Source organism: Lagenorhynchus albirostris, chromosome 1 (assembly GCF_949774975.1).
Source record: "Lagenorhynchus albirostris chromosome 1, mLagAlb1.1, whole genome shotgun sequence".
In the NCBI taxonomy this organism is placed as follows: Eukaryota; Metazoa; Chordata; class Mammalia; order Artiodactyla; family Delphinidae; genus Lagenorhynchus; species Lagenorhynchus albirostris.
This window is the reverse complement of record NC_083095.1, coordinates 34,749,332-34,775,517: the sequence shown is the minus strand read 5'-3', so window position 1 is coordinate 34,775,517 and position 26,186 is coordinate 34,749,332. Positions and strand designations below refer to the sequence as shown.

The following is a 26,186-nucleotide window of genomic DNA, read 5'->3' as shown; positions in this document are numbered from 1 at the left end:
CAAAATGTCAGGCTGCCCTTCTGTGATCTCCCCACAAGAAAGCACAGCAGAGCACAGGAGACTCATCAGAGGGAGAACCTTGAATCATCCACTGCCCTTTAACAGAAAACTATTTCCCAAACATTGGTTGAACCATTGCGTGCAGTTCGTTTTGGCACATCTTACGAGAGACTGTGATGTTCCAAATAGGTCCACACCATGATTGGTAACTGCTGTTTTTTAAAATATCTAATGTCATGGGAAAATATTAGTATATATTATATAGCTAAAGCAATTTGTAAAACTGGAAAGATATGAGATATATATGGATATATATATATATATATACCAAAACTTTAATACTATCTCCAGTTTTTAAGAGTGGTCCTAGTAAATAGTTAACAGCTGACCCTGCTTTTGGACCACTGACAAAACACGTGTGCACAGCCACACAGTTGGTTTCACAGAGCAATTCATATGCCGTAAGAGCAGTGCTATCTTGATTAATTAACCAGCATAACTGAAGAGGTTAGGGGTGGAGGCTTTGGTATACAGAGAGATAATCTCAAATCACAGTTACAACAAAACTAGTTAAAATTCAGCACGCATTTACCATCCATACACATAATTCAAAAGTATCAAAGTATTTCCAGAACAAATATTTAGCAACAAACAATAAAAAGCATTAAACCAGAGAAGATAAAATATATGGTTACATTCTTTGTTCCTTAGCTGACGCCTACCTTTGTTCCGGGGTTCAAAGGGGACAAGAGGGGCCAGGCCTGGTCTTGGCTACCAATCCCCTGGAGCCCTTCCTTCTCCTCATTCTTTCCTCCCTCTCTGTGGCCTTGGATCCACAGCTACACCTGCTCCCCTGGGAGATCATCCTCTCTCTGGAGGAACTGTTCTCAGATCCAGGGATTCTGGAAGCCACATAAATGACTGTGCTGCGAAAGGGCCACAGGGCACATACAGAGTAGCATGTGTTTGTGAACAGTAGACATACCCTCCAATATGTGGATGTTGTCACTTTGTTAAGTGATTTTTTTCCCCCAAAATGTGTACTCTATCATCCACTTGTGAATGAGCAAGAGTTGACTACTGTGTTTTATCAAATCTGAGATCCATCAATTATAAGATACATCATTATACTATGGACCACTGAGAAAGAAAAAAAATGCAGCTAATTATATGACTCAATGCTTTCCTACTACTTGGGATTCTTCCACACAATATTTATCTGTCACTCTCTGTGCCCTCATCCTCTGTGCATTTCTTAGAGGAGTGCTCCACTCTGGTCTCTTGGACCTTCTTCCAAGCCTCTGATGTGCATTCTGCAAGTTTTATACAGAAACTTTCTCAATCTTACAAGAAGGTGTCAACAAAAGATTTTCAGGTACCCATCGGGAACACATTTTAAATGGCAATTAAATGCAACGCATGCAGTACAGCCAATGTACATAATTTAATGTGAACAACCATGACTAAGTCCATGCAGGTACAGCCAAATGACAACCACCATGCAATTGTCCCTGCCAGTGGAGAGTGATCACAAGGCACGCTCCATTTCACAGTTTTTAAGCTGAGGAAATTCCTTCATTCCTTAGAATGAATGAAACTTGGGAAATATGAAACTAACAGCGATCAAGAAGGAACCCAGCCCGGCAAACACTGAGGAGATTATACTTTTGGACACAGGGTCAAGTGTGGTGGACCAAAACAAGCAGCTACAGGTGCTCACTGTGCAATAGCCATGCTATTCAGTGTTTTTTATACATTGGTGCATCCAGTGGTCCCAACACTGAGTTGAGTCGGGTGTTGTTTTTTTTTTTAATTTCATTTTTTAATATTTATTTATTTATTTATGGCTGCGTTGTGTCTTCATTGCTGAGCGCAGGCTTTCTCTAGTTGCGGCAAGCGGGGGCTACTCTTCATTGAGGTGTGCGGGCTTCTCATTGCGGTGGCTTCTCTTGTTGCGGAGCAAGGGCTCTAGGCGCGTGGGCTTCAATAGTTGTGGCGCACGGGCTTAGTTACTCCGCGGCATGTGGGATCTTCCCAGACCAGGGATCGTACCCGTGTCCCCTGCATTGGCAGGCAGATTCTTAACCCCTGTGTCACCAGGGAAGTCCCGAGTTGGGTGGTTTTATCCTCACTTTATAGATGAGGAAATTGAGCTCAGGGATATTAAATAACATGCCAAGGTCACCAAGTAGCAGGTGACAGAGCCCAAATATGAACCTGGATGTGTCTGACTCCAGATTCTTTATATCCCCACCACACCAGTTTCCATACTGACCTTACAGCACTTGAGTTCTGAGAGCAATTATAGTTGTAGTTCACCTGGTCCCAGGTATTCCTGAAGGGGTTATTTCAGAATTTTATGGAGAGGAAAAAGGATTGTCTATAGTGTCTGCAACCACAATACGGTGTGAGAACTAAATACTCGTGACAAAATAGTATGAGCATATGTAAGTGTACACATGTACACAACTAGCAGTTGGGATGGTAGAGAGTTGAATAGAGTGCTGTGGCTCTTTATAGGAAGACAATAACCCAGGCTCCTTACGACCCTCCATGGCACAACGGTTATTTGAGTCCATATTACTAGCTTTGTCACATTATAGAATATCCTCATGACTATAGGAGCCCAGGATTTCACTTATTTGACAGTTTCAGGCCAGCTATGGGCTACAGACTCATGACTGTCTGATTCCACCCACCAAAAACCGTGATTGGCACCATCGCCAACAGCTCAGCTCAAATACAGACAGCAACCTTCTGACTACTAGTGTAATTAGAGGAACTTTTTTTTTTCTTTTTTTAATTTCAGCATGGGCAAAAGCCTTTATTTATTTATTTTAATTTTTTTTTTTTTTTGGCCGCTCAGTTCCCTGACCAGGGATCGAACCCGTGCCCCCTGCAGCAAAAGCACGGAGTCATAGCCACTGGACTGCCAGGGAAGTCCCTAGAGGAGCTCCTTTTAAGGCATGGTCCTCGTGTAGTAAATGAAAGTAAGGATTAGTATTTTCTTCCTTTGTACACTTTATTTTCCATTTCTTGTCTCCTTCACAGAAGACTTCATCATTAAAAGGAGGAAGCCCAAAATGAAGTGAGTTAAAAACTTTGTCTCTGAGAGGACTGTGGCTTGATCCTGAGTTGAGGTAAGAGGTGATGGTGCGTATGGCTGGCGGGGTGTGGGGGGACCACGTAGAGCTACACTGTCACATGCGCCCTCACCCTTGCTCTCTCTCTCCCTTCGCTTTCTACTTACTCCACTTTCCAGGCTTTCTCTTTCTCCTTTCCTCTTCTGGGAATGACGCTGTACCAAAGACACTGCTTACAGGGATCAGCTTTTCTAGACCTCAAGCAGGTACACGTGAACTGATAGTAGAGAGTCTGGGCTGATAGGGACAAAAGCGTAACAATCACAGCTGTTCTGGGAAGTGAAGGGTGAATAGTTGCTGTGATATTGCTGGTAACCCTGAACCAAAAGGCAGCCGACCTTTGCTTTCCTTCCTCCGTCATACCTTGCTCTCATCTAAAAATGCACCTTTCTTGTGATTTCTTGTCAGATTCTAGGAGATCCCCGTATATTTAGGCCCCAAAGAATCCAGTTGATGTTTTCAGCACTTGCTGTGTCCTCTGATTCTCTAAGGCAGCTTCATTGTTTCTCAGCCACTCAGCGATGATAAAATAAATGCCTTGTCCTGCTGGATGTCACGGAGGAGAGAAAACCTAGATGGCAATGGGCCATTATGTGCCTTTTTCCTACCATCCTGTCACTGTGAGGATTCTCTCATTGCTATTGCAAAGCTCTCTCCTTGGAATCCTGAAGTGGCTAAATACAGCCTTTTGCACTGATGGCCGAACACTCAGAACTCATCCATCTCCCCTCCTCCATCCTCTCGTCTATACCAGCAGTCCCCAACCTTTTTGGCACCAGGGACCGGTTTCATGGAAGACAATTTTTCCATGGACCGGGGGTGGGGGACGTTTTCAGGATGATTCAAGCATATTACATTTATTGTGCACTTTATTTCTATTATTCTTACATTGTAATATATAATGAAATAATTATACAACTCACCACTGCCACTGATCTGACAGGAGGCGGAGCTCAGGCAGTAATGCGAGTAATGGGGAACATCTGCAAATACAGATGAAGCTTCGCTTGCTCGCCAGCCACTCACCTCCTGCTGCGCGGCCTGGTTCCTAACAGGCCACAGACTGGTACCAGTCCATGGCCCGGGAGTTGGGGACCCCTGGTTTATACCTTCTCTTCCTTCCTCTTTCCTTGTATTATTATTCCCATTAAAATTTTTAAACAATCACAAACAGAAATATTGCAAGTACAATACAAAGACTTTTTTTTTCCTGAAGCTTTTGAGAGTAATTTGCCAAGTTGTTGCCCTATTATCCCTAAATACAATCAAGGGCATTCTCCTACACAGCCAAAATACAACCATCAAAACCAGGACAGGGGCTTCTCTGGTGGCGCAGTGGTTGGGAGTCCGCCTGCCGATGCAGGGGACGCGGGTTCGTGCCCCGGTCCGGGAAGATCCCACATGCCGCGGCGCGACTAGGCCCGTGAGCCATGGCTGCTGAGCCTGTGCGTCCAGAGCCTGTGCTCCGCAACGGGAGAGGCCACAACAGTGAGAGGCCTGCGTACCTCAAAAAAACAAAAACAAACAAACAAACAAAAACCAGGACAGGAGCATTGCCTATTACCACCACCTAATCCCGAGACCCCACTCAGCGTTTGCCAGTTGTCCCAGTAATGGCCTGCACGGCCAATGGATCCAGTCCAGAATCACTGTCATGTCTCTTTAGCCCCCTTCAGTCTGGAACATCTCTATACTCTTTCTTTGACTTTCGTTAGTTTGACATTTTTTAAGATCACAGGCCAGTTATTCTGTAGAATGTCCCTCACTTTGGATCTGTCTGATGTTTCCTAATACTTGGATTCAGGTCATGCATCTTTGGGAGGAATATCACAGAATGATGTGTGCATCTCGTTGCATCCTGTAAGGTGGTACATCATTTTGGTTTTTCCCATTACTGATAGTGTTCACTCATCACTTCACTGAGACGGTGTCTGCCCGGCTTCTTCACTGTACAGTTATTTTTTCCCCTTGACACTGATAAATATGTTGGTGAGAGGTACTTTGAACTAAATATTCTGTTCCTCATTGAAATTTTAATTTACATAGAGTCTCATGGTCTCCTATTTTATTAGATCAATTCCCCTGCATGAACATATTACCCATCTCTGCCACCGTCCTCTCTCCCTCTCGGACCCCCTCCTCAGGCTGCTCGGCCCTGGTTTCTTACAATGGGCTGCACCCCTTCTCCTGGTAATAGATGCCCTCTTGCCTCCCTTGTGTCCTGAGCTGTGGCTCCTCACTCCCCTCATTACAGAGTCCTGCCTCCCTTTGTCCCAGCTAATGGATTTAGGACTAAATTATTCAGGAAGGGAAGAGAATAGGAAGAAGGGGAAGGCACCTTCTGTTGTCTCTGGTTCACCCTCCTTTTCCTTTTTCCCATACGTCCTGACCTGACCCCTCGCACCCTTGCCGATTCTCACATCCATCTTTCCAAGCACTCAGGGCAGGACTGAACCTTAGGCCATGGCATAAGCTCCTCTAGTCAGACTATGAGGTTCTGATTCCTGGTGTGGGGACTTATAAGGTGTGACCTCGGGTAAGTTACTTTCCCTCTCCAAGCTTCATGGTGTATAAAATAAGCATCTTAAAAATGCTAGTTCATAGTGCTTTTAGAATCAAATGAGACAGTGCATGTAAAGCTATTATTGCCTGCCACAAAGCAAGAACTAAATATATTTTGTTGGTTATTATTTTCCATCCTCTCTGTTTCAGCTGATTGTTGTTGTTTTATCTCTTTCTCTTTTTTTCCTGAATGATCTGTCTCATTCTTTTTACATTTTGGCTCCTCTGGACTATTTCACTTTCTCTTGAGTTATTTCACTTTCCCTATGTTCATGTGTAAGATGCGCTGGAGGGGGGCATTGTGTTGTCACCAGCAGAAGGTCTGATGAGAATTCCCAGGGTCACACGCTCATGGGATAGCAGGCAGCGGTGGCCTCTGTGTCCCAGGCCCTGGCTGGGACAGAGATGGGGCATGTTCACTGCTACTCTCTAGCTTGGCCAGGGAAAGGAAAAGAAGGATCTCTGAGAAAGGACTGAGGTGGAAATAAACATTCAGAACTTACTGCTTTCCTCTAACCGGCATGGAGTTTGTGAAGAAGGAAGAGTGACCTTCTGAAGGTTTGAACAGAATTGCATTCTAAGACCTGTTCCTTTCTTGGAACTCTGTGATTTCTGGTAGATGAAAGGTGAAATCCAATGATGTAGAGCCATTGGTGTCTACTGAAGCAGTTTCTGGAGAGAGAGCCAGAGCGACAGCAGGAGATGTACAGCTGTCAGTGACTAGATAGATACCCACTGTTCACTAAGCCTCGGTAGTGGGTGAATGGTCAGGAAGAGATGGTCGCAGGTTAGTATGGTATACCCTACTTACAGAAAAGGACTTTAGGCCTATGCATGCTGGGAAGGATAGAGGTACCATTAATTAGGAAGGTGGAAAATAATGGTTTGGGGAGGGGGGATGCTGAGAGGCCTCCCCTAACCACCCTAACTAATTTCTGTTGCCAGTCCCACACCCCAGACACGTTTTATCACATGGATCTGATCCAGAGTCTTTGTAGCCCTTATCATCCAACATCTTCTTGCTTACTCGCTGTTTCCCCAGAGACTGTAACCTGCGTGAGGGCAGGCATCTTATTGGTCTTATTCACATGGATCTCCAGTGCCCATCCCTCCAGTCCCTGGAATGTCGTAGATGTTGATAAAATTTGTTGAATTAGTGGAAAAGTGAGGCGACTTAATTATTATATTAGATTTTCTCTGTCTCTGTTCACTGTATTTCCATTTCTTCAACTTTCTGAGGTTTATACATAAGCACAATGAAGAAGAATGACAGCAAGTCTACTACGAGTATTGACGAGCAAGATGACATCTGTGTCCCAGGCTCCAAGGATCCAGGAGAGCTTCAAAATATGTTGGATGAAGGAGAGTATGCCCCTTTTGTATCTCCTCCCATATTAGAGAGCAGTTTTATCCAGGTAAATAATAATTGAGCCCTGAATTAAGTTCTAATAACTTTGGTAATTAATTTTCTCAAAGACAACAGAAAAGGTTGGAAAAATTGTTTTAATGTGGCAAGGGAATGTGTGATACAATTAAAGGAACAGTGTGGGAACTTCAAACAACCTAAAATAATTATGATGTAAAAGGAAAATTCATTTCAAATTTTCCCAACAAACTCTTACCTAGAAATTCTGTCCCAAGTCTACTGAAATTTTCATTCTATCATCATCTCCCCAAAACTACACAAAGAGATTATAGTCATTTTTAGAATATTCTGCCACAGGAAAGCACTCAGATAACTCCTTAACTTAGGAGACATTTTAAAGAATAACATCTATGACACAACTAGGGATTAAAATGCATTTTGGTTCTTAGTTCTGAAGGTAAAATATAATTGTCAAATTGTGCCAGGGAGAAAAGTTTCCTTCTCCTAAAAATGTACCTACATGATGATGAAACTACACTTCAATGCATTTGAGAGCAGTTCTAACTTTCCGCTAAACATTCAACATTAAATTATTCAGACAGGGGCTTCCCTGACGGTCCAGTGGTTAAGACTCTGTGCTTCTGCTGCAGTGGGGTGCAGGTTCGATCACTGGTTGGGGAAGTTCCGCATGCTGTGAGGTATGGCCAAAGGGAAAAAAAAAAAAACTCAGACAAAGAAACAGGGAAATGAGTTCAATGGTGTGGACCATACCCTTAAACTTCCTGAAAATGTCACAACCAAGTCTAACGTGAAACATGCCCATTGAAGCAGCTCCTCGGCTGATTCTACAAAGGAGTGACAGGAACGACAACATACACACATTCTCTGCACTGACGGGAGACCTCCTCACTTCCAGACACCATAGGAGGGAGGTGATGCCTCAAAGAACACTAATGTTTAAGTCATGCCCCAGAAAGCATGTGATGCCGCGATTTGATGTTCTTTACCTTCTGTGCGCTTCTTTCCTACTAATAATCTTTTTATTTTATTTTTCACACTTCTGCACCTTTTTCAAATAACCATTTGCAAGCTCTAATGAACACTGGGAGAGGCAGTCAGCATTCTATAAATCAGACATGGCCCCATGTCTTAACTGGGTATGTTATTCCCTTTAACACACACAACCTCTTGTGGTCGGTATGTCTTTGGCAGCAAGTTATCAAGGTTCCTGACTCAACTGTGAGCGAAAAAGAACAATTATCTCAAGTAGAGTGAAAGAACCACAGGACACCAACTCACTCTTGGGAGTCATCAGGGACCCGGGTTGTCTCTTTTTGTTGTCACCCTCAAATTCACTCCCTTCGTGATATCACATGCAAACAGGACATGACAGCTGCCAGCAACGGAAGGGATGTGTCTCATCCTTGAACTGTCTGTGAGGGCTGAGAACCCTTTCCCAGAGCCTCCAGGAGGCCCCCAGCAGTGTCTCATTGACCAGGGCCTGCTGAGAGCAATCACTGGCCAGGGGATGGAATGGATCACCATGACCAGTTTAGGTGGATCAGGATTTAGCTCCTCAGCTGGGGCAGCATCCCTGAGGGGTGGATACTGGACAAAACCAGAATTCCATTAATCCGATGAATAGGAGCATGGCTTTGGGTAGGTAATCAATAGTGTAGGCTACAATCTCTTTCTAAATATATTTGCTTTTAAGTCATTTATGTTTTTGAAGCAGTTAATGTACAGCTGAGAAACCAAGTGTTTCCCCTCTCTGGCTTCCTTCACATCCCTGTCTACCCACTTTCCAGTCTCCTCCTCTTCCAACTGGCAGAGATTCTCAGCCAGTCTATGTCCCACATTGTTCAGGTCTCAGCTAGAGGTCCCTTCCTCAGGGGAGGATTTTCTGACCCTATGGTGAGGGTGTGCTGCAGCTGTCCGATTGGTAAGTGTTCAGGAAGTTTACAAGTCAGTTGTTAAACACAGCCATCGTTAAGAATTAAATTATATAAACTTATAAATAAAACTATTCAGGGGCTTCCCTGGTGGCGCAGTGGTTGAGAGTCCGCCTGCTGATGCAGGGGACGCGGGTTCGTGTCCCAGTCCGGGAAGATCCCACATGCCACGGAGCAGCTAGGCCCGTAAGCCATGGCTGCTGAGCCTGTGCATCCGGAGCCTGTGCTCCGCAACGGGAGAGGCCACAAGAGTGAGAGGCCTGCGTACCGCAAAAAAAATAAAAATAAAAATAAAACTATTCAAAACAAAGGCAACAAGGGATTTCCCTGGTGGTCCAGTGGGTAAGACTCTGCACTCCCAATGCAGGGGGCCTGGGTTTGAACCCTCGTCGGGGAACTAGATCCCGCATGCATGCCACAACTAAGAGTCTGCATGCTGAAACTAAGAAGTCCACATGCTGTGACTAAGAGCCCACATGCCGCAACTAAGACCTGGTACAGCGGAAATAAATAAATAAGTAAATGTTTTTTTTAAAGTACCCCCCCCAAAAAAACCCAAAGAGAACAAATACTCAACACTCATCATTCCTATTATATTACTACATTTTACTATTATCTTGAGGTTATGGATACAAGTTTGACTTCTGGGAGAATCAATTGGTTGTATGGATTTAACATAAAGAGTATGGTATATCATTGTCTGTAAATTGTGTGCTACTCATCTTTTATACCAGTGAAATTGATAATAAACTTATGAGTATCTCCCGAGAGACAGTGGTTACACACTTATCAGCACACCATTCCCTTCCTCCTCCCAAGTCAAGTTTTCTGTGATGTGCTCCACAGCACAGCACCCTGAACTTAGTAACACTTACAACAACACTTAGTGACATACTTGTTTAATGTTCGTCTTCCCCAGCGGACCCCACAGGTCAGAGACTGTGTCTGTCTGTTCTCTGTGATATCTCTAAGAATTCACTTGAACAAAGGCATCATGGTTCATTTCTCCTTTATTCCTACACTGCTTGGGTAAACGAGGTTGTCAGGGCCACACACTTTAACAGAAAACTCCTCTTCCTGTTCTCTGCCTCAGGTCAACAGGAGGGGTGAATCCATTTACCTTCATAACCGAGCCAACTGGGTGACTGTAGGCATCTGCTCTTCCAGTCCCACCCTCAAGACCCCCAACGTGATGCTGTTGGCACATCTGACACCCGCCGCCCAGAAAGATTCAGAACCCCTTTTTAAAAGTCTTCTGACATCTCCTTCTCCGGAGAATCTGGTGCTCACCAGGTGAGTTACAAAGAGAAGAGGTTAAAGACCTCTCAGAAAACATGCTTTACCCCTGAGGAGCTGAGAATAGAAACACAGATGACAAGTGGTCCAAGGGAGCATCTCACTTGTGCTCCCTGCTGCAGATGACAGAGTCACATCCTTAAAGTCTGGGGAGATAGTTTGACAACCTGGAAGTCAAACAGGCCATTCACTTTTCAAAACTTAAACCTAAGTAACAGGAACTGAAGGCTCATAATAAAATGCCTCTCTAGAACATTCCCCCAACCCTATCCCAACTTCCATCAGAATTAGCTCTGGTCTTGTCTCAAGCCACCAACTTGCTGTAGGACCCACAGCAAATCACTAACTTCTCTCAGTCTCAACCTTGCAGGATTAACTAAATGGGACAACTTCTCCTAAATAAATAGTAAATAGTTGATATTTTAGTTCATTAGAGCCTTAGTATGATTCAGGCCAGATGGCCCTCAGGAGCCTGATTACATGTACTAAAAATCAAAGTTTTGACCCTCAAAAGCTAAGAACCAGACCTGGGAACATATGGCCACAAGAAGGTCCTGCCCCATCCCATGCCTGCCCCTCCCCAGGCCTGTCAGAGAGACACGCCTGTTGTCCTGAGTCTCACGCCACAAACTGCTATAAAAGGAAAGTCCTCATGATAGTTTCCAATCAGACCTCCAGATGATATTTGCATTTGTCTGCAGGTTTCTCCCTCTGCAGTTTGTGACTCTTTCTGTGCATGATGCTGAGAATATGCGCATCAAAGTAAAGCTGGTGAGTGGCCGAGCCTACTACCTACAGCTCTGTGCCCCTGCATGCAAACAAGACACCCTATTCCGTCAGTGGGTGGAACTCATCTCCCTCTTGAATGAGGAGAAAGCCAAAGCTTCCAAAGTGTCAGAAGTCTTCAGCCTCTCAGAAATCAAAAACAGCACAGACATCACAGGGTCAGTGGACATCACGGATATTGCAGCCTTCACAGCTGTACAGACCCCACACCTGTACACATGTTCAGACCTCATCAATGGCATAGAAAGCATTGATTTCTCAGAATTCACGGACATCACCGATGTCACCGATGTCACAGATACTCCAGAAAATGAGGTCACCGAGGCCCCAGATATAAGGATTGTCACAGAAGTCACAGAAGTCACGGACATCTGCAATGTCACAGTGGTGTTTGAAAATGATGACATACTCAGGGCCAAGCGGGAGGAAAAGGTATGTGACATGGAAGACTTTCATTCTCTAATAATCACTCTCTTTCACCTTCTTTGGTAAAAGCTACCTGACATCGATTATCAAAATGCTATGGAACTTACTCTTAGTAACCTAATATTAATAATGAGTTCCGCTACCTGAAGCCTGGTGTAAAAGAGTTGTAAGATGTTCCCTGAAACAGACAGTGCACATCCATACCATACAACTTAACCCTGTATCAGAAAGCTATGGTGGGATAAAGGAACTTTGGTATCAGAGTCAGAAGCCCTGCGTTGGAATCTTGCCCTGCTGCATATTAGTTTGGCCAAGTCACTGAACCTGCATGAGTCTGTTTCCTCACCTCTCAAACGAGGATATTACTATCATGCAAGGGCTATATTAAGGTTTAAATGTACACAAAAGTACGAAGTATACTGAAGGATAGGGTGAAATTTCAATAAGAAGTGAAGGTGGAAATAAGAAAATAAAATACCCAAAGTGAGCATCTTTAGAAAGGGCCAGAAAGTGGAAAAACACAGAAACACATCTGAGAATAAATCAGTTTGGCTGGAGCATAACATATGTGGAAAATATTAGGATATAGGATGGAAAGTTGCTTGCAAACCTTGAATGCCAAAATAAGAAGTGTAGACTCAGTCCTTGGGCAAACCTTAGCCACAAAATCTCTGTGTAAGGGAGTGAAAGCTGTGTTTTTAAAAGATTAGTCTGATGGAAGGATGGATGGCAGGTAAAGAGATCAGTGTGTAGACTGCTGCTGAGAAACCTCCGTGGGGCCCACAACAGAAAAATGGCAGAGGGCAAAGATGGACATTTCCAGAAGAAGAAAACGCTAGCTAATGAATTTAGTGGGAAAGTTTTACCTCACTAGTAATCAAAGAAATGCAAACTTGAAAAAAATTTCATCTATAAAACTGCTAATTAAAAGAATAAAAATAGTCAGTGTTAGTAAAGGTGGGGTCACCTTGGAATTTCTAAAGATTCATGGTAGGGTGAGAATTGGAACAAACTTTCTTGAAATCATTATGAGTCAAGAACCTAGAAATGTTGACACCCTTTGACTCAGTGATTCCACTTTTAAGAATCTTTCTTAAGGAGTTAATCATCAATAGGAATGAGGATTTAGCTATAAAGATGTTAATCATACCACATCTATACCATGTTTATAAAAATGAAATAATGAAAATACGGAAGTAAACTAAACATCCACCACAGAGAAATGGCTAAATGAATTTAAATCCACAAAGGTCAGGTACCATGTTTATCTCATTCAGGAGCAACCACAGTGACTGGCAAGATCATAGTCACTCAGGAAATATTTGTTAAACGAATGACTACTCTGTAACTGTTAAAATTGTTGGAGAATTTTTCTTTACTTGGAAAAATGTTTATGATGTAAACCTGAGTGAAAAATGAAGTAAAGAATATGATCCTTATTACATAAAAATGCATGTAAACACACAGACAATAGGAGGGGGAAAAGTCATATTGTTAATAGTAGTTTATTTCTAGATTGCAAGTTTATAAGCAATTGATGTTTTCTTCTTTATATATTTCTGAATTTTCTGTTTCCTACAATAAAAATAATTTTTAATTAGAAAAATTCAAGTAGCTTTACACAGTTTTTAATAACATGGGGAAATTTTTATAATAAATCATTAAGTGAAAAATGTGGGCTATGACCACAAAGCAGACACATTCAAAATAAGTAAATGGACAGAAAGATCGCAATGAAATGTGTCATGGTAGTTATTTCTGGCCTGTGGCATCAAGCAAGCAATAATTTTCTCCCTCTAACTTTATATCTCTTAGGATTTTCTAAATATTCTATGATAAATATACATTACTTTCATTGTCAGAAAAAAATGTTTTAGCTTTAGAGAAGATTATTGCATTATTTTCAAGGAACAGCCATAGAGGTGATGGACTATGTAATGACAAAGGGAGGAAGAAGGTGCAGATGTGAAGGACATCAGAGAGACGGAGTATTTTTTTAAAGATTTATTATTTATTTATTTTAATTTTTGGCTGCATAGGGTCTTAGTTGCAGTACGCGGGATCTTTCATTGCGGAGCATGGGCTTCTCTCTGGTTGTGGTGTGCGGGCTTCAGAGCTCATGGTCTCTGTAGTCTGCGGCACGTGGGATCTCAGTTCCCTGACCAGGGATCGAACCCACGTCCCCTGCATTGGAAGGCAGATTCTTTACCACTGGACCACCAGAGAAGTCCAAGAGAGACAGAGTCCTTAAGACCGGCTGACCTATTGCTCTGAGGCCTGAGAGAGAGTCTAAGGAAGGTGGGGAGCGACAGAAGTGGTGTATTAACAGAAACCAGGACATTAGAACAGGAGATATTTTAGGGTACTAAGTTTTAGATTCTAAGTCTTTTGAAAAACAAACTCTTTAGTATTACTAGGAACCTCCAACTTCTGTCACCTATTAGATGCTCTTAAATCAAGAGCAACCTTGGATTGGGGAGCAGGTGTCAAGGCATTTCTAGAAAACCTTCCTTTCCTGCCAATTCAGGGAGAGGAAGTCCTGCAATTGAGTCCTAATTTTCTTGTGTGAGGTGACATTGGTATACCTGACCACATGAGTTTTAGCATGTGCTGTGTCAGGTCCCCATGCTGCCAGCCTCCAGCGCCCACCTGGGCTCTTCTCAATGGCTGTGCAATACCAAGCCTCACCCCCCTCATCATTGTGCCTGTGCACTTGAGGCCACTCAGTAAATACAGATGAAATAATTACTGCTCCTTAAATAATCTGCTTCTGTATGATGCTCTTCTGCTCCCTGATTTGCTGCCGCCTGTTATTTTCAAAGGAAAAAATGGAAAATATTCTGAAGGCTGGTTGTCTACAATATACAAAAATTAAGAATGAGTTTAGAGAATCCTCAAAACATGTCACCATCTCAAACCTAATGCTAACTTTCGAAGGTGAAAGATGTTTTCAAACTACCTTGACTCCAGAAGAAGGTGAGACAAATAAATCCAAAGAGATGAGCGATAGGCCCTCTGAAATAAGGCCAACAGACTCTAAAAGCACGGCTCTCAAGGCTGAAGAATCCAGGTATGTGAGGCAGGGAAATGCCAAGTGATGCTAAGATGTGAAGTATGTAAATAAGTGCATGCTTTCAAGTCCCTGCAACTAGGGCATTGTTTGCTGAAGATCCTCAGACATACATACAATGTAATTGAATGATAACATAATCAACTCAATTATCCACATTTGGTTCAACCTTGTCTAATTTTTATTTTCACACCAACTTTTCACACCATTCAGTTGGCATTCTGGGCCATCTGCCTGGTGTCAGTGGTGTGTGCTGAAGAAAACAACAGAATCACGATGTCCACATTTTGGAGTTAGAGGCTAGAGTATTTACAGGTATTTTTATCTTTACACCTCTCTGTATTTTCTTCTCTACATATCCCTTAACCTTTTTTTTTTTTTTTTGCGGTACACGGGCCTCTCACTGTTGTGACCTCTCCCGTTGCGGAGCACAGGCTCTGGGCGCGCAGGCTCAGCGGCCATGGCTCATGGGCCCAGCCGCTCCGCGGCATGTGGGATCTTCCCAGACGGGGGCATGAACCTGCGTCCCCTGCATCGGCAGGCAGACTCTCAACCACTGCGCCACCAGGGAAGCCCCCCCTTTCCCTTTTCTACATTTCCAATGAATAACTTAATAATCTGAAAAACTATTTTTATAATTGTAATACCCAATTGCAAGATGAATGTGAGAGACACTGTGGTATTATAAAGATAAAAATTAATATGACCATTCTGGAATAACAGCTAATAAGAAACCAGAGAAAAATATAGAGATCTAAATGCTACATTAGCAAGAATGAAAATGAGGAATGTCATGAATTATGTCTAAGTTCTTTTTAAATATAAAAAGGAACAGGGGAAAACAGGGAAACAAACTTTTTAAAAGTTTGACTCATTCAATAATATTTACTGAGCACCTTCTATGTGCTAGAGACTGGAAATACAGCAGTGAAAACGAGTCATGGAGTGTTTCATTTTAGTGGAGGGTATAGATAATAATCAAATAAAGTATATTATGCCGCTGGAATGTGCTGCGAGAAAACAAAAAGTAACAGAAAGATTTGAGGAGGGAGTAGGGATAGTGGTCAGGAACTGCTTCTCTGAGGAATGGCAGAGATCTGAAGGAAGGGTGGAGCTCTGAGGGAATAGAGTTCCAAACTGACTGACTGCATAACAATTATAAATGGGACATGTTAGGTGGTCAGCAAATGATCATTATTGTCACTATTACTTCATTTCCAATAGCGTAGATAAAAGAAAGTTGGCTATTCTGTCAAAACAAAAACAAAAACAGAAAACAAAATATCTTAATTGACTGAGGGTTAAGTGTTCAAAACTGGCTTTCTTCTTAACCTTCTTTCCCAGCTAAGAAGGGGTCCAGGGAAGGAAAGGAATATGGATGATCCTTAGAGGATTCTTAAGCCTTGAAGTCAGAGTAACATTTGCTTTTGCCCCTGGGCAGTCACATTTCTCGCAGTTCTAGGGCCTCTAGTCCAAGTGCCAATACATTCAAGGTGTTGGATCTTGATTATAATTTCAATACTTTTGGTTGTATGCTTCAGCAAAGCATCGTGTCTTATCTAGGGTTTCTATACCATTGGTTCTTTTTTTTTTTTTTTGGTGGTACACGGGCCTCTCACTGTTGTGGCCTCTCCCGTTGCGGAAAACAGGCTCCGGACGCGCAGGCTCAGCAGCATGGCTCACGGGCCCAGCCGCTCCGCGGCATGTGGGATCTTCCCGGACCCGGGGCACGAACCCGCGTCCCCTGCATCGGCAGGCGGACTCTCAACCACTGCGCCACCAGGGAAACCCTACCAGTGGTTCTTAATGTGTGGCTGGTCAGCAGCATCACCTGGGAGCCAGTTAATGATGTAAATTCTCAGGCCCACCCCCACCCTGCTGAATCATAAACTCTGGGATAGTCTCAGCATTTTGTGTTGTAATAGGCCTCCCAGTGGTTCAAATGTACAATCAGGTTTGAGAACTGTTGCCTTATGAGAAGCCAGTCCTAGGTACAAAGCAGGGCTGAGCAAGGCTTGTGAGGGCTTCTCCTGAGGCCCCGGAGCCAAAATGGGGATTCCCCTTCATAGCCATAGGAAGAACAATCAGGTCAAATTCAAGGGAGGCTTCTTCAGAAATTTTTCCTATATGACCAAGAGATTTGAAGTTTGGATTTAAAAATATATTAAAAATCAATTCACATAGATAACTAATGAGAACCTGTTGTTCTCAGGAACTCTACTCAATGCTCTGTGGTGGACCCAAATGGGAAGGAAATCCAAAAAAGAGGGGATATATGTATACATATAGCTGATTCACTTCACTGTACAGCAGAAACTAACACAACATTGTAAATCAACTATACCCCAATTAAAAAAAAATCAATTCATGTCTTTTTCTTCTCTGATTGCCATAGCTAGGACTTCCAAAACTATGTTGAATAAAAGTGGTGAGAGTGGACATTCTTGTCTTATTCCTAATCTTAGAGGAAATGCTTTCAGTTTTTCACCATTGACATGATATTAGCTGTGGGTTTGTCATACATGGGCTTTATTATCTTGAGGTAGGTTTCCTCTATGCCCACTTTCTGGAGAGTTTTTATCATAAATGGGTGTTGAATTTTGTCAAAAGCTTTTTCTGCATCTGTTGAGATGATCATGGTTTTTATTCTTCAATTTGTTGATGTGGTGTGTCATACTGATTGATTTGCAAATATTGAAAAATCCTTGCATCCCTGGGATAAATCCCACTTGATCATGGTGTATGATCCTTTTAATGTATTGCTGGATTTGATTAGCTGGAATTTTGTTGAGGATATTTTCATCTAAGTTCATTGGTGATATTGGCCTGTAATTTTCTTTTTTTTGTGGTATCTTTGTCTGGTTTTGGTATCAGGGTGATGGTGGCCTCATGGACTGAGTTTGCAGGTGTTCCTTCCTCTGCAATTTTTTGGAATAGCTTCAGAGGATAGGTGTTAACTCTTCTCTAAATGTTTGATAGAATTCAGCTGTGAAGCCATCTGGTCCTGGACTTTTGCTTGTTGGGAGTTTTTAAATCACAGATTCAATTTCAGTACTTATGTTTGGTCTGTTCATATTTTCTATTTCTTCCTGGTTCAGTCTTGGGAGATTGTACCTCTCTAAGAATTTGTCCATTTCTTCTAGGTTGTCCATTTTTGGGGCATATAGTTGCTTGTAGTAGTCTCTTATGATCCTTTGTATTTCTGTGGTGTCAGCTGTAACTTCTTCTTTTTCATTTCTAATTTTATTGATTTGAGCCCTCTCCCTTTGTTTCTGGATGAGCCTGGCTAAAGTTTATCAGTTTTGTTTATCCTTTCAAAGAACCAGATTTTAGTTCATTGATCTTTTCTATTGTTTTTTTCATCTCTATTTCGTTTGTTTCTGCTCTGATCTTCATGATTTCTTTCCTTCTACTAAATTTGGATTTTGTTTTTTCTTTCTCTAGTTGCTTTAGGTGTAAAGTTAGGTTGTTTGAGATTTTTCTTGTTTCCTGAAGTAAGATTGTATTTATATAAACTTCCCTCTTAGAACTGCATTTGCTGTGTCCCATAGGTTTTGGATTGTCGTATTTTTATTTTCATTTTTTTCTAGGTATTTTTTTTCAATTTCCTGTTAGATTTCTTCAGTGATCCATTGGTTGTTTAGTAGCATATTGTTTAGCCTCCATGTATTTGTGGGCTTTTGCAGTTTTTTTCTTGTAGTTGATTTCTTAAGTTCATAGCATTGTAGTAGGAAAAGATGCTTGATATGATTTCAATTTTCTTAAGTTCACTGAGGCTTGTTTTGTGGCCCATCATGTGATCTATCCTGGAGAATGTTCCATATGCACTTAAAAAGAATGTGTATTCTGCTGCTTTCGGTTGGAATGCTTTTATTTATTTTCCAGATGGAAGAAACTTTCCTGCTTCAGATTGAGGGTGGAGAAGTAGCTGAAATAGAGAAGTTTCCCTCAGGACACTGATCTATTATTTCTTGATGGTAACCGCTGAGTTCTTTCAGTGGAACTAAATAATGCCCAGGAGGACTACTGGAAGTCTGATGTGTTAGAGGAGAAAGAAGGAAGGGAGATTTAAAAAGTAACCAATTGGTGCTTTCCTGGTGGCGCAGTGGTTGAGAGTCCGCCTGCCGATGCAGAGGACACGGGTTCGTGCCCCGGTCTGGAAAGATCCCACATGCCGCGGAGCGGCTGGACCAGTGAGCCATGGCCGCTGAGCCTGCGCTTCCGGAGCCTGTGCTCTGCAACGGGAGGGGCCCCAACAGTGAGAGGCCCGCGTACCACAAAAAAAAAAAAAAAGTCATCAATCATCTGTCAGAAGTAGTGAGAGAAAAACAAAGAATGTAAGAGGCAAAGGTATAGAAGCAGGTGCCACTCAATAGAAAATATATCTTTTGCTGTGTATGAGTATGACTTTCATAGAAAAGCATAAGATTTCTAAAACACAAATGAGATAAAATTGAATCCATCCAATCTAGCAATTTGTCCTAAATAATAATTAATCAGGTCTGATCATTCTGACATCTTCCTTCTGCTTTATTTCATTCATTATGTCTCAAAGTCTGTCCCGCCCTTGTCTAAGGCTTCAGAAACACACAGTTCAAAATCTAACAAGGTTAACTGTTTAAATCATTTCAACTTCTTTCCTTGCCCTTTTGCAAATAATAGATGCCCTGAAGCACTGGATTAACTTTTAATGCCTTTAAAAAAAAAACTTTAAAAAAAATAATTAGCAAACTTTTTTAAAGTAGTTTTAGATTTACAGAATAATTGAGGAGATAGTACATACAGCCCCATATACCCATCCCACTGCCACCTCCTCACCCTCCTCTCATCCCCAGTTTCCCCTATTATTAACACCTGCATTGGTGTGGTACATTTGTTACAACTAATGAACAATATTGATATATTATTATTAACTATAGTCCCTAGTTTAAGGTTCACTCTCTGTGTTGCACAGTTTTGTGGCTTTTGACACATGCATACTGACAATGTATCCACATAAAGAACAGTCTTACTAAAAAAAAAAAAAAAAAAAAAAAAGAACAGTCTCACTACCCTAAAAATCCTCTGAGCATTAGATAAGCTCTTAGCAGTTTTTTTAAATATTAAAAATTGTAGAGAGAACTTAAGTTTTTAGGTTGAAAAATGATCTGCAGGTGCAAAATTTTGTTAGTCTCACTATTATGATCACTATTAGAAATGATGAGAAAATGAATGCCTATATAAATAGCAAAAATCTTAGAATTTTAAAGATTGAAAAGGATCTTGGTTGGCAAATCCCAAACTCTTCCAGGCCCTGCCCTTCAGTCTCTCAGCTTCCTGTGTGATCTATCTGCTGACCCTACTGTAGAGAAAGAAAGAAATAGATAAAAACAAAGCAAAAAACAAATTTTGGTTCTAACTAATCCTCTTAAGTCCAATTTAATCAAGCATAAGTTATATTTTATTGCCTATTTACATCAGGAACTTAATTACTATCTAGAGCCTAATTTGAGAATGTTCATTATAAATGAAAGATGTGATAAGATCAAAGAACAGAATGGGATTCACTGATGCTTAATCCTGGGACAATTGCAGGATTAAGTCAGGACACCATGAGAGTGATAAATAAATTCTAGTATATATTCATTTTTCTTCTCCAAGACCATGGATTTCAGTGACACTTTCTAACCGTATACTTTGGAACAATGGAAAAAAAATTAAACAATGACATCATTGAATATTTTGCCCTCAGATTCATTGGTCTTTAAAATGTAAATTGAGCAACTTAAATCTAGATGAGTGAAAGAGGCTGGAGACTTGTATAATGTCATTTTAGGTGCTTTAGAAGTGAAGGATTTACTTTATAAAGCATTTATATTCCTTCCCATACCTTGGCAATAGTACTACTGTGACTCTTCCCTTTGTTTTAAAGAGGATAATGGCAGGCTTTATTTTAATTTGCACCTATTTTTTTTTAAGTACACTTTCTTGATATTTCTCAGTCTCTTGAAAACTTTTATCATTAAACTCAACCTTATTTAAATCACCAGACCTACTTGGTACATGAGTAGTTGTTTGCAAACTTCTCAGAAAATTACTAATTTAACCTTAAGATCCATTGTAGAACCTGAACTGCATGGATTTGCCAGAGCTCTTAAATGGATCAGAATTATGTCTTTGCACATTTATCTGGGAAGATATTATCTAAGGATAATTATTCTTCCCAAACCCTTTTACTCAAACAGCAATACTTCCAAAAGAGTTACTGAAATGTAGCCAAGGAACAAAGATTTGGTGAAAATTAGCTGACAAGTTTATATTTTAGCATGTCAGTGAGGTTACAAAAATAAGTATTTTTTGATATTAATTTTAAAAATCAGGCATGCAGAAAACAAACTTCTTTATCCAAAGACATCTCTGAAAGTGAAATAGCCTGAAAAACTGACAGCTAGTCTCCTATTTTATCCACTAAACCATAAGAAGTGTATTAACTTGGACAAATACTTGGGTATGTTATTCACCTACAAGATTCCCATCAGGGCCATAGAGATTGTGATGAAGAGCTAGCAGAGTAGGCACTGTAACCCCAGTCACCCCTCCATTCCAGAATGTACCCCACGTGTCTATGAGAGCTTCCTGTGTGATCTATCTGCTGACCCTACTGTAGAGAAAGAAAGAAATAGTGATCAAACAGCTGACTCTGTTTACGGAAGCCCCAGAGCAGCAGCAGTTAGCTTCTTGGAGTCTAAACCTCAAATGAATTTTCAGGGGCTCGAGAGGTAGCAGGTTAGGGATGGTCACAGCCTCACCGAGTGACAGGTGATAGTTACAATAAAAATAGGTTAGGGCTTCCCTGGTGGCGCAGTGGTTGAGAGTCCGCCTGCCAATGTGGGGGACGCGGGTTCGTGCCCTGGTCCAGGAGGATCCTGCATGCAGCGGAGCGGCTGGGCCTGCGCGTCCGGAGCCTGTGCTCCGCAACGGGAGAGGCCACAGCAGTGAGAGGCCCGCATACCACAAAAAAAAAAAAAAAAAAAATAGGTTATATGTAATTACATACAACTCACTTTTACAGCTTTTACATGTTGGATAGCTTACATGTTATGAAAATTTAGGTAATTTTACTCTAAGATGTATTATAATGAATAATACCCTTGGCTTGCTAAATATGTTTCATTACTACCTACAAAGTACTTAGAGAATGATTATCTCATACTTAGTAGTTCTTTTCTAAGTATTTGTGGTTATACTGCCAAAACTTTGAAATGTGCTATTTATTTTTACAGGAGCAGGAGAACTGATTCAGACACTTCAGGTATGAAACAAATTCCACTACATTTCTTTGTGATCCCTGGTATCGAGCAGTCACCTCTGGGTCCTAGAACAGAGTAGTTAAGAACAAAGGAATCCAGCTAGATGTTTTGATGCATTCCCTTTCCTGCCTTTGCTCCATTGTGAGAGTCCTATCCTGCAGAAACTGCCTCAAAGACTATATTCATGCTATCTTTCAAGTGGTAGGCATCACTTTGCTTTTTTCTGTGCTGATAGAGTTCCCTAGTTCCCTGAATGTCTAACTCACTGGGCGTGAACCACTCGCGAGGTAGCTCTGCGGGCAGAACCTGAACATGATACGGCCTCTTATTCCTACTGATTTGGAAGGGAATTGATCCACAGCGCAATTTCTTGGTAAATCTAAAACCACCTAGCCCCTCTTTTCTTCCTGCTTACGTCTTTGGCTTCTGCTTCGCTGTCAGGTGATACCATTTAATTACCATTTTCGTTACATATTTCCATGGCTCGGGATCTTTAACCTGTAACAAGTATTTGAAGTAGAGGCTGTCTTTTAGGCACCGGTGGAGATTTCTCCCCTTACTTGCTGCTGACCCACTTCTAAGTTACTGTCTAACTTCTGGGGGGGGGTAGAATGGGCCTCAGCTCCAGTCATGCACATAAAAGAACATCATGGAAGGAACACAGAAGCACACTTAACTAAATGTAAATGGAGAGGAAAAAATACCAAAAACACTTGAAGACATTTTTAGTCACTTTTGCAAGAGTACTACCAAAAAAAAAAAAAAGCAAATGATTGGTGGGGAGGGCTAAATGGGTAAAGGGGATCAAGTGTATGGTGACAGAAGGAAAATAAATTTTTGGTGGGGAGCACATTGTAAGATATACAGAAATAGAAATATAAAGTTGTACACATGAAATTCATATAATGTTATAAATAAATGTTAGCTCAATAAAATTTTTAAGAAGCAAATGATTATAGGAAAGCTGTTTATACAAGTGGGATTTCTCTTTGGGCCTTCCCACTGGAATTTAGTGTCCAAAAAACCAGGTGAACTTCACTGCAATGTGGTTTTACCTATATTCCAATCTACAGTATTAAACCTGAAAACAGGGGCTTCCCTAGTGGCGCAGTGGTTAAGAATCCGCCTGCCAAGGCAGGGGACACAGGTTCAAGCCCTGGTCTGGGAAGATCCCACATGCCGTGGAGCACCTAAGCCCGTGTGCCACAACTACTGAGCCTGTGCTCTAGAGCCTGCGAGACCCAACGCAGCCAAAAATAAATAAATAAATAAATAAAATGTGTAATAAACCTGAAAACAATGTAGGAAAATGCTATCATAGTTTATAAGAAAAATACAAAATTTTATTCGCAATATATAGAATTTTCATCTATCAATTTCTATCCCAAATTTTATTTCAAAAAGAAATCAAATCTGTAAAAATTCCAGAGATATCCTACACCGGCAAACATTTTCCTCTTATTTTCTAAAGACAAGGATAAATCTAGCAACAGCCTTACCACTAATACATAATTAGTGCAGGAGCATATAATTAGTACCTTCTTTGTACATTCTGAAGCACTCCTTATTTTAGCCATGGAAATTTGAAATTAATGTAGGACATTGATACTTTTATTTTCATCTTATATGTGACTGATTCTTTTACCTGTCTTCTGGCACAAACTCAATTTTGTTCAACTGAACAAGCATTCATTGCCTATCTATTATATATGAGGCACTGTGACAGGCTCTGGGAGAGATTAAAAATAAATAACAGGACCTATTACCTGGCCTCAAGACATGTGCACAAATAACATAAAGAGGAATGTTATAGGCCCTATATGAGAAAAGTGGAGAACTAATTTTAGCTCAAGAGAGAAAATCATGAAAGATTCTATGAAGGAAGCAGTCTTTGAGTTAGGAAAGGGGAAACAAGGACATCCTGGATATAAGGAACAGTGTGGGCAAAATCAAAGGAATGAGACAGGGCTGGGCATGTTGAATTTAGGAGTAGTGAGAGAGGCAGCTGGAAAGCAAGGCAGGAGTCAGGTCATGGAGGTTTTAATCCACACTAAGGAATTTGGAAAGTACTACTTGGTAGGTAAGGAGGAGTCACTGAAAGCCAAGGAAATGACAAAATTAGTATTACATTTTAGGATGAATACTCTGACTGCAGTCTCTAAGAGAAGCTGGCAGAATGTCATTATAATAGTCTAGGTGAAGGGTACCAAAGTCTTGGCCAGGCAAGAAGCAATGAAATGAGAACAAGGACATGAACACACAGTCAACAAGCTTTAATGACTAAACTACCTGTGTGGACACGAGAAAAAAAGGACTGAGGAGGACAGACTTTGGGAGGCCACATGACTAGGAGGTAGTGAGTCCATGAAGCAAGCTGGGAAAAGGAAGAAAATCTGGAAGGAAAAGGTGAAGAAATCAGCTATGAAACACTGAACTGAGAATCAAAAGCCCTAGGTTTGAGTCCTAACTGCACTTCCTCTGTTTCATGAACGCATCATTTAATCTCTCTGGGCCTCAGTTTCCTCAGCTATCAAATGTGTGTGCATATGGGTGGGGGAACGAGGAGGGTGCGACTGGCTGTCTCAAGGCCCTTTCTGCTGCTGTGATTTTCTTAGCTCCCGTTTGTGGTCCTGGTGGCGCATCTCTGTAAATTTACCAGGCAGCTTGAAATGGGGCTCTGGAAATCAGGAGCTGAGGAAAGATATGGCAAACGTGCAGCGAAATTCCCCTCTTGCGCTTGTTAAATCACGAAGATGGTACAATATACATGTTTGGCATGCAGTTTTCACGAAGTATTAATTATTTTCCCTGTTTGTTTTCTTTCATGTACTTTCTCATTCTTCCCGCTTTCCTTTCCTATATCTTCTCACTTTTCCTTACTTAGGATTGTACAGTTTTTCAATGTTCCCTCTGATTAGCATTTCTTTCCCCCTTATCACACTCTTCTGAATCACTTCTTTTTTCCCCTTTCACACTCAACACTCTTCACCCCAAGAAAAGCAAAGATTAGTAGAATTTTAATCCCTTGTCCCATTGAATTTAGACTGAATGTAGACGGAAAGTGAGTTTGTAAATCTGATTTCTATTCTAGGCAGGAGCCAGAATAATAACTGCTCCCATGGCAGTAAAACAAATCACTGTTTCTATTAACCCCATCAGATTCACATTCACACAACTCCTGGGCAGGGCTAGTTGGGGACCATGGTCTCCAATTCATCTCTCCAACCTCTCAGCAGTTTGAAAGAATGACATTTCTTCTCTTTTTTGAGTAAGGTTTTGGGTAAAGTGGCACTGCAAATGTACTGTTTTTATGAAAAGGCTACAAGGCAGGGCCCAGGCTAAACCCATCTTCTCTGGATCTGGGTCCATCTTTCTCCTTTATTGACTTTCAATTTCTTACCTTTCTAAGCTTTATTCTCCTTAACTTTGCTGATTTCTTTACAGTGAGCCCAAACAATAGGTTTATCTATAATCCCGTGTTATTTTTCCAAGATGGAAAGAAATGAGACAAAGGATAGAGATTCAAGAAATAAGAAAAAGAGGGCTTCCCTGGTGGCGCAGTGGTTGAGAGTCCGCCTGCCGATGCAGGGGACACGGGTTTGTGCCCCCAAACCCGGTCAAGGACAATCCTACATGCCGCGGAGCGGCTGGGCCCGTGAGCCGTGGCCGCTGAGCCTGCGCGTCCGGAGCCTGTGCTCCGCAACGGGAGAGGCCAGAACAGTGAGAGGCCCGCGAACCACCACCCCACCACCACCCCGCCCCGGCAAAAAAGAAAGAGGGAACTCATTTAAGAAATACTGGGAGTCCTCCCCTCCCCCACCCATCTTTCTTTTCCACTTTCCTCTTAACTACCGCAAATCAAACCCTTGGAATCCTAAGCAGCCAGGTTCATTCTCTGTTTATGAAACCAGGGCTAAAAAGAAAAAGAGTGGGAGAAACTGTGAAATTTAACAATGGGCTCCATCGGAAAGAATAAACACATTTTTGATGAGACATTTTGGAACATCATTTGAATTTAAGACTCAAATTTAAGTTCTCTCTACTTCTGTGACATTTTTCTCTCCTGTTTTTGGCTTTTTTCTCTCCTCACTTCCTCTCTCTCTCTAGTGATCTCTCTTCCACCTTGTCCCAGTATTTTCTGGCTCTCTCCTCTCCTGTCAAATCCTCTTCTAATTTCCTCAGTCTTGTGCCTCATCTGTCCTCCCTTTCTCAGGGGAATACATGTGAAGAAAGGAAAGTAAAACAAGAAAAGGCCAATGGAAAAAAACAAGTAAGACAACCTAAAGGTAATTTTTA

At 41.6% G+C, this 26,186-nt stretch overlaps 1 protein-coding gene across 1 annotated transcript; it reads left to right on the top strand.

The window, feature by feature from the left end:
* Window positions 1–6,482: 6,482 nt before the first annotated feature.
* On the top strand, window positions 6,483–26,131 carry GARIN2 (golgi associated RAB2 interactor family member 2). The gene is made up of 7 exons (XM_060166747.1): window positions 6,483–6,492; window positions 6,945–7,120; window positions 10,117–10,316; window positions 11,021–11,537; window positions 14,354–14,601; window positions 21,864–21,892; window positions 25,998–26,131. The coding sequence occupies exons 1-7, from the start codon at window positions 6,483–6,485 to the stop codon at window positions 26,129–26,131; spliced, it is 1,314 nt and encodes a 437-aa protein (XP_060022730.1).
* Window positions 26,132–26,186: the final 55 nt, after the last annotated feature.